Raw genomic sequence first — 9,281 nt, 5'->3', positions numbered from 1 at the left:
GAGACCACTTTTTCAGGTCTAAGTCACCCTGCCCCGGACCACCAGACTCCCTTTTTAGGGCTTGGCTGTGATTATATTATTATGACGAACAAAATTAATTACCACAAACCCTGTGCCTGTCTTTCATCGCATTTGCCACAACACAGAGTATTTTATACAAAAAGACGCCGTTTGGGCAGTTTTAGGGCCTAATCGTAAACTTTGAGCCACCCTGTACAAGGCAGATCCCCTTTATCCACATGGGGCAAACGTGTCCCTAAAATCTCAAGAAACGAGTACACATTTCCTTTCCCGGCCCTGCTCAGGACAAAACCGCGCCACCGGACAATTATTATCTTATTCTCTCCCCCAATAATCCCTTAACTGGGGATGAAAAGCAATCGCGGATAAACGTGCTGCGACTGCGCAAAGGGCCAGGGCACGCCTCGAGAGCAAACTTCATCCTCAGCATCCCCAATTCGATCCACAATGGGGTTGTTTTTAGCGCTATTTCTCATCTTCTCGCTGGATTTCAGGGCATGTGAGGGTAGTGTCAGTGAGAAAATTCCTCTAGGTGAGTAGTTTTTGAGATAATTACACTGGTTTGAAGGTTATAATAATCTCGACTCAAACCATATACAGTGTGACCAAAAAGAATAGACACGCATCTCGGAGAATGTTACAGGAGAAAATTCGGTGGTTAGGGGTAAATCAGTATTCGGTGTTGCTAGTCGGCTATTGAGAAAGGTAATGCTGCAAGTAATGATGCAGGATCGTGGAAATGTACGCCAACTGGCAACATCACCGATTCATTATGATTTTTTCAAATCTCCCTCAAACCGTTCCGACATTTTGAAAGATAATCTCCATCTCACTTTTTGGGCATATACAGGGTGAGCGATTTTCAGGCGCCATCTTCGAGCAGGGTACCGATGACGTGCAAACCGCCTTCAAATTCGCCATCGCGCAGCACAATCAAAACGACTCAGGCCGACGTTTCGAACTGCAGGCCTACGTGGACGTCATCAATACTGCTGACGCCTTCAAGCTCTCGAGACTCAGTGAGTGTACCGACCAAAAAAAAATCTTCTCTCTCTATCTAATTTCTTCAGTATGCAACCAATTCTCCAGGGGAGTCTATTCAATGGTGGGGGCAGTCTCCCCGGACTCCTTCGATACCCTCCACTCCTACAGCAACACCTTCCAAATGCCGTTCGTCACTCCCTGGTTCCCGGAAAAAGTCCTGGCACCCTCCTCTGGGTTCCTCGACTTTGCCATCTCCATGAGGCCGGAATATCATCAGGCCATCATCGACACCGTCAAGTATTATGGCTGGAGGCGAATAATTTATCTGTATGATTCCAACGATGGTTTGCTGAGGCTGCAACAAATCTACCAGGGCCTCAGCCCCGGCAACGAGCAATTCCAGGTGAGGACGGTCAGGAGGATCGGCAACGTCACGGAGGCCCTGCACTTCCTCAGGGGGCTGGAGGACAAGTCCAGATGGGAGAATAAATATGTTGTTTTGGATTGTTCCGCGGATATGGCGAAGGAGATTGTAGTGGGGCATGTGAGGGACCTGGCCCTAGGAAGGAGGACTTACCACTACTTACTGTCAGGCCTGGTAATCAATGTTTTTTTCATTTGACAATCTTCTTAGCTGAGATTTTTTTTCAAGGTAATGGACGATAGATGGGAATCAGAAGTTGCGGAATATGGGGCCATAAATATCACAGGATTTCGGATTGTAGATGTTTCACGCAAACCTGTTAAAGATTTCCTGGAAGGGTCGGTTCCTTCAAATTTTTATTCGTTAAAAAATATTTTATTATTTAATTTTTTTTTAACTTATTTTCCTTCTTTTTTCAATCCTTTTCATTTTTTAAATTATTTTTAAAATGTTTGTTTTATGTTTTTTAATTTGTTTTCAGGTGGAAGCGCCTAGACCCAAGTCAGTCCCAAGGGGCGGGGAGGGAGACCATCTCAGCCCAAGCAGCATTGATGTACGATGCAGTTTTTGTACTGGTAGAAGCTTTCAACAAAATCCTTCGCAAAAAGCCAGACAGCTTCAAAAATATCAACACACGCACTGGGAGGGGGCAGTTTTACAACAATGGGAGCAAAATTCTGGACTGCAACCCCACCGGGGGGTGGGTCTCCCCTTGGGAACATGGAGACAAGATTTCCAGATACTTGAGGAAGGTTAGTTCTAGTTTGGAGGAGTGGTGTGCTCAGACTTAAAATGGTCTTTAAGAACAACGTATTTGGAAGAATTTTATGTGGAGAACAGAAATAGTTTGATTTATGATGATTGAATTGATGATGACTGAAATAGTGACAGTGTTCAGATTTGACAAGTGTATGAGGTTGGAAATGTGACATTGTCAAAACTGTTACTGTCACAAATATCAAAATTAATCAAAAGAAAATCTATATTTTTTTAAAGAAATCCGAGATAGCTCTAAAAGGTGCCTCTAATCACCACGTTTTCGCATAGTAAAACATACTGTATGAAATAAAAATAAAGAGAAAAAAACGTTTTTAGGTGGAAATCGAGGGTCTTACAGGCGATATTCTCTTCACGGAAGAAGGAAGAAGACGCAACTACACCCTACATGTGGTGGAAATGACCATCAACAGCGCCATGGTTAAGGTAGCCGAATGGACCGACCAAAATGGCTTCAACCCAGTGGCAGCAAAGTACACGCGACTCAAACCAGCGGCGCACATTGAACGCAACAAGACTTATGTGGTGACCACCATTGTGGTACGCGTTCTTTTACTCTCTATTATAGTCACGTCAAAATCGTTCCATCTTGCTATATGGATAACATTAATACGTCTTTCAGACGTCATTTATAGGTTTGATAGTGTTCGCATTTGACAAGTAAGTGAGGTTAGAAATGTGACATATGCGGAATTGCTAACCTAACTTAATAACAATTGTCAAATTCGGGGGCTGTCACTGTCACAAATAGCGCACCGAGATTTTTTTATAAGTTGTTTGGAATGTTATGTGTTATGTAGGAGGAACCATACATAATGGTTCGCAAAGAGGAGCCTGGGGAGCTGCTGATGGGTAACGATCGGTTCGAGGGGTACTGCAAGGACCTGGCGGAGCTAATTGCCAAGAAACTGAATATAAATTGTGAGTGTGTGTGTATAATTCAAACGGGAAAATCAATGCCCTGCCGTGGAATTACACGGTGCAAGGGCTCGAACCAACCTTGGCACAGTTAATGCCATTAAGGTTATGAATAGAGGCGAGGGCTATGCAAGGTACATTAGACTCGCTTTTAATTTTGTATTTATTTTCGCCCTAAACCCTGGAAAAGGACTATTTTTACCATCCAGAATTCAGGAGAAATTACTCTTGAATTCTGGATGGATTCGCTTTTGTTCCAGATGAGTTGCGCATAGTCAAAGATGGGAAATACGGCGCAGAAAACGGGGATGTCAAGGGCGGCTGGGATGGTATGGTTGGCGAGCTCGTGCGCAACGTAAGCTATAATATAGAGGTTGGCCCAAATTAGGATTTAACTACCCTGCTTTAGGAGGTCGATTTGGCCATCGCTCCCATCTCCATCACATCCGAAAGAGAGAGGGTGATCGATTTCAGTAAGCCTTTCATGTCCCTAGGCGTATCCATCATGATTAAGAAGCCCATGAAGCAGAAACCAGGAGTTTTCAGCTTCCTCAACCCACTGTCCCAGGAGATCTGGGTACGGACATCTGGTTTCTTCCATTAACCAACTTTAAATTGCCATTCTAGATCAGCGTGGTGTTTGCCTTCGTGGGGGTGAGCATTGTGCTGTTCATAGTCTCCAGGTTCTCTCCCTATGAGTGGAGGATCCTCCACCATAGTGACGAACCCGTAAGACATCCCCCGCATCTCCACACCAACAGCGGTGGTACCATGGCCAATGATTTCAGTCTACTTAACAGCTTATGGTTCTCTTTGGCTGCCTTCATGCAGCAAGGAGGAGACATATCACCCAGATCCATATCCGGGCGCATAGTGGGTGCATGCTGGTGGTTCTTCACCCTTATCATAATCTCAAGCTACACCGCCAATTTAGCCGCATTCCTCACCGTGGAGAGAATGGTGGCCCCCATTAATTCCCCTGAAGACTTGGCCTCTCAGACTGAAGTGGAGTATGGGACATTGATGGGGGGAGCCACATACGACTTCTTCAAGGTACCGACCCACAAGCATTGCTTCAAAACTTTGCCTTAAAACACACCACTTTCAGCGCTCTCAGATCACCCTCTATTCCCGCATGTGGGAATTCATGAACTCGAGAAAACACGTCTTTGTCAAGTCCTACGATGATGGTATCCGAAGGGTGCGCCAGTCCAAAGGTGGGTGCTAGGGTATTCCCAAGGGTGATAGTTTTAGTGACTCTTATACAGGAAAGTACGCCCTGCTCATTGAGTCCCCGAAGAACGACTACATCAACGAGAGGGAGCCCTGCGATACCATGAAGGTGGGTAGGAACTTCGACGCCAAGGGATTCGGGGTGGCCACCCCTCTAGGATCGCCTCTCAGGTAAACCTAGAGTTTGCCTCGTTCAGTAGCGTGGCAAGGGAGTTTGCTGTTTTAGGGATGCAGTGAATCTGGCAGTGCTGAGCCTCAAGGAAGATGGGGAGCTGACTAAGTTAAAGAACAAATGGTGGTACGATCGGACTGAGTGTCTTAAGGATAAGCAGGTGAGTAATAGGGCACCACCCAAGAGAACATGAATCAAACCAAACGGGCTCAAAATAAGTTAAATTCGGCAATTTTCATACTAAAGGTGGTAAAGCATCATACCCTCTATAAGTGGGCATAACGTGTATCATGCTTTGCTTGATGAGGGCGCCTCAGCTCACAAGAAAACTGGCATGTTTGGTATTAGGCATGATAAATACTTGATTTTGCCATGCGTGATGCCCTCTGTCAACTGAAGTATCATGCCCTGAGATTAAAAAAAAAAAAGAGTGTACTTCCAGTATCGGCCTTAGGGAACCGAGGTTGCAATGGCCCCGGATAGTAGACCAGGAAAGGCCACGGACTCTCCTCGTTGGTTTTTCTAGGGGGTAGTGGGGCGGTGATTTAAAAATTTTGTTCAGCAGAGTTGCTGAGGCCTGCCCTGTGCAAGTGAACATAGAGAGGCAAAAAATCGGTTTTGTAGTAAAATAAAGAGCATTTCAACATCAGCGTCTACCCCCCGAGCAAACACGTGCACTTTCGGTACAATTTTAGAAGGACTGCTGCGTTCCATTTTCCACTGACTGACTACGTTTGTTTCGCTGCAACTCAACCGTGTCGTTCCGCCCACAAGCAGGCCAAATTTTCCCATGCAAATGCGTGAGGAATATTGATGGATCCGTCGAAATTCCGGTCAAGGCTTCCCCGGGTTGTTTGCCTATAAATAACAAGTCATTCGGACCCCTTTTTCTTCCACCTGGGGGATCGCGTATTGTCAACAGAAGCGATGTTGCGCCCAAGGGAGCGAGCGCGATTCCGCGAGACCCGAACGCCACTGTTTATCTTGTAAATAAAACACGAGGGCCGGGGATTTTCTGGGCGGAAAATTGCTTTAGTGTGAATTTCCATATGCATAATCGCCTGCGAAATTATCATACAGATATCTCTTTCTGCACGCAAGAACGCCCCCTCGTAACCAGGTAAGTTGGTAATTTACCGGGGCAAACCGTCATGCAAATTGGCGTTAAATAGTGAATTAGCGCAGATATGTGTGAAAATCCTGTGCATGTAACGGGAAAAATGATTAAAGCGCTTTATTGCTGCGTTTCAGGACTCGATGAGGAACGAGCTCTCCCTCAGCAACGTAGCCGGGGTCTTCTACATCCTCATTGGCGGGTTGTTTGTGGCCATGGGCGTGGCCGCTCTGGAGTTCTGCTACAAGTCCCATTTGGAGGCCAAGAGGGCCAAAATACCCATCGGAGACGCTCTGAAGAACAAGGCCCGGCTCACCCTCGGGGTGGGCAGGGACTTCGACAATGGAAGGGTGAGTTGTTCCCACCCCTTAACTCTTATCTTCACCGACAGTTTCAGCCCTCATACAAAGTACACAAATCGCAGTCTCAGCAACAAATTAACAACTATCACCATCATCACACAAATAATACTGCCACTCTGAATCGGTGCCCCAGACACGTAGCTGGTCACATGACAGTTCACGGTAACCTGACCACGCCCAGAAATCAACAACACCCTGCTTATCAACAGCAGAGACTGCACTATGCGAGGGCTAGCTTGACCGAGGGGCTGTTAGCCACCACTTGAGTCGCTAGGTAGCGGTTTATTTGCTTGAATGTATCCCTTTGCACTTAGTGGTAGATCGGTGTTGTCGGCACCCTCCTGGACATTACATGTACTGTGCCTCGCTGCTGCTTGATGTATCAGACCTCCTTCAGGTTAATATAATATGAGTCATGGTGCGGATAATAGCCAATGAGTCACTAGCAAAAAATGACTAATGGATGAAATGACCGCTATTCATGTCAGAACTGATTGTGTCTTATATTATTCTCATTATGCTCTGTCGTTTTTGCTTGGGGCAGAGCTCCGGGCGATGGCCCCAATACTTGCACTGTTTTTTCGAGGGGAATAAATCACTCCTACTTCCTTCAGGACACGAAGCGGCACTCTCCAACCTGAAACGATGAAAAAAATAAATTATCGTCGCCCTTCCACGTCGAGAAGAAGTGAAGCCGGCGACCTCAATTTCCTCGTCGCTTTTTGAGGCCTCGAACCAATTTCGCTCGATCCGACTCTGTGTGATTACCTTCGATTGACTTCTGCGGCCGTTTGACGTCCCCGTCTTCGGTTTTTGAGCGATTCAAGAAATCCAGGAGGATTCGTCGCGACCCTAATTATACGGTCAAGGGATGCTCGTTTTTAACGATCCGAAGGACAGGAAGAGGAGAGCCGAGATGTTTTTCTCGCCTTTTGACCTTTTTTCATTTGCGGGCCCTTCAACGGAGAGCGGAAGGTCTATTATTTGCGAAGGATTTAAGTGCAAGGGAAATAATAACGTTTGATGGAAAAATCTCGTGGGGGTGAGAAAGTTGGGTTTGTTGAGGCGCATGGGAACAACTTTAAATTTCTCTAGGAGGTTTAGGTTCTATTGGGAATTTCTATTAGGCATCGAATTTATTGGAGAAAAGTAGCTGGAAACGAGTACCACATCGAGAGGTACATCTACGAAATTAACGAAGTTAGAAAATTTCGGGTTTCTCTCCCATACGGTTAGAGATAGTCCAAAATAGACTTCAGGATGAATTTTCTTGGACAAAATCAACTGAAGACGAGTATGATATCAAAGGGAATAAATACAAAAATAGCGAAGTTACACATTTTTTTTATTTCTCCAATTTCTCCATTGTGATTGGAGATACCCCAAAATAGACGTCGTTCTCGATTTTCTTGGAAAAAATTGGCTGGAAACGAGTACCATATCGAGGAGATTATCTACAAAAATAACGAAGTTAGAAAACGTGAAATTTCTCCAATTTCTCCATTATGGTCGGATACACCCCAAAAACGTCGCTCTCAAGATGGCACAAACTTAACAAAATAGCTCTGTCGTCTAATCCAAAACCTAATAAAGCCATCACGGCAAAGCCTCAAGAAGGAAAAATCGCATAAAAACAATAACTTTTCGAACTATAGGGAAACTTTCTAAGCGAAATCACCGGAAAGGCAAGTTTCCGATCCCGTTAAACTTATGACAAGCAATTAAGACTTTCCGTGGTTTACTGCTATCAAGGTAATTACTTTAAGCGCTGCAGTTCCGCGAAACTTTGCCACTCTCCTTTATACGAGTTTTTTTCGCATCAAGAGAGGGCGTTGCCTTCTACTCCCTCCCATTCACTCAACTAATATCTCGTATTATTTGCAGTATTACACGCCAGCCAATCAAATAGGACCCACTACTGATAACGAGGCCCCGCACAGTAACACGCACACGCAAGTATAATTTTTTACCAGTCAACCGAAACGATGGTCTCAAAGTAATAATAATAATAATAATCAAAACAAGGTCTAAATTACCAATTAATTGCACCTGAGTTGTCTGCCAGTTTATTCACTAGTCAATGTTGATTTTAACAGAGAGTTTTCTTCTCGTTTTAGATCGCCGTATACGCCATCGTGCACGGTATAAAACGTAATCTGGAAACTTACGGAAGCCATCCATCAAACAGCATCGAATGTGAATAAGCTGGCAATTCATTAAGGTTGGTGTTCAGTGTATTTCCTACTATAAAGTTTACCGTTGTTGATTGCGTAGAGGTGTTAGATTAAACTTAAACCAACACTGTTTTCAGTTAAGTTTTGTAATCAGCGAATAGTCAAAAAACCACCACAAGTCTAAAAATATAATCAAATAATTTTGTACGTATATTATGATTAAATATGTACTCGTGTATGTTACATATCTGTAAATGTCTGCATAGATTAAACCGATAGTTAATTTAACTGAAGAGTTATATCCATGAAGATGCCTACTATTGGCGCCATGTTGGGCAGGACCGCCGGAGAACTGAACCCTGCAACTCCTCCATTGGTCCCGAAACCGTTCAGTCTCCCGGCCGGTCTGCTCAACATGGCGCCGAAAGTGGTCCAAGGACAAAATAAGCGTGATAATCAAAGCGATTAAACGCAATTACCACGTGTCAGCAGGATCCAGCGGAGCTCGAATATTGCACCGTAATTAAAAACCTACCGCTAAATTCTTAAATGATCGCGTGCCTTGTCCACCGTATAATTTCGCGACGATAATGGATTTTGATTAGGGCCACTTCAAGGCCTCCGGGCAGGGTCATGCGAGAAATGTCCATGGATTGAACTCGCCGTGCTGCTAGTTTATTACTACATTTAAATGTTAGTCCAATTTATGGTTTGTTATATCGCCATTATTAAAACATTTTTAAATTAATTTAGCGTTGTCTTATTTCCCCTCGACAAAGCAACTTAGGGGGTGTAATGACTCGGCTCTTTCACAGAAATTGCCGTGTTCCAGTACGTCTTGACTGTTAAATAAGTAGTGATAAACCAAGGCTTTTTTTTCGGCCATTAAAGTAGGAAATTTTCTGGTCGGCAACTTTTCAATGAAGGAGGAATGGCGAGCGACACGCCACTACTTCATTTCTGCTAATTTTTAAATCGCTCGACATGCAACGCGTCCGTTTAGGACCGAGTTTTTAGTTTTTCGATCGCACTTTACTGATAAAGCACGCAAATTTACAACAGTGAATAATGACTACTACCAGCGCCATCTTGAGCGGCACTG

The 9,281-nt window shown here is 44.5% G+C and overlaps 1 protein-coding gene across 2 annotated transcripts; it reads left to right on the top strand.

The window, feature by feature from the left end:
- Window positions 1-412: 412 nt before the first annotated feature.
- On the top strand, window positions 413-8,927 carry LOC136411399 (glutamate receptor 1-like). 2 transcript variants are annotated; one of them, XM_066393948.1, is made up of 16 exons: window positions 413-553; window positions 888-1,040; window positions 1,092-1,603; window positions 1,658-1,767; window positions 1,911-2,181; window positions 2,525-2,746; window positions 3,007-3,127; window positions 3,385-3,479; window positions 3,534-3,701; window positions 3,752-4,177; window positions 4,233-4,341; window positions 4,393-4,528; window positions 4,584-4,689; window positions 5,781-5,993; window positions 7,890-7,957; window positions 8,123-8,927. In XM_066393948.1, exons 1-16 carry the CDS (start codon window positions 469-471, stop codon window positions 8,151-8,153), a joined length of 2,826 nt encoding a protein of 941 aa, XP_066250045.1. In that variant the 5' UTR covers window positions 413-468; the 3' UTR covers window positions 8,154-8,927. The 2 variants fall into 2 exon arrangements, with proteins under 2 accessions (XP_066250045.1, XP_066250044.1); XM_066393947.1 differs by lacking the exon at window positions 8,123-8,927 and adding an exon at window positions 6,041-6,279 and having other exon boundaries at window positions 7,890-7,973.
- The last annotated feature ends 354 nt before the right edge of the window (window positions 8,928-9,281 follow it).

This window comes from Euwallacea similis, chromosome 10 (assembly GCF_039881205.1).
Source record: "Euwallacea similis isolate ESF13 chromosome 10, ESF131.1, whole genome shotgun sequence".
NCBI lineage: Eukaryota > Metazoa > Arthropoda > Insecta > Coleoptera > Curculionidae > Euwallacea > Euwallacea similis.
The sequence above is the reverse complement of the archived record's forward strand: the minus strand, read 5'-3'. Positions and strand labels throughout refer to the sequence as shown.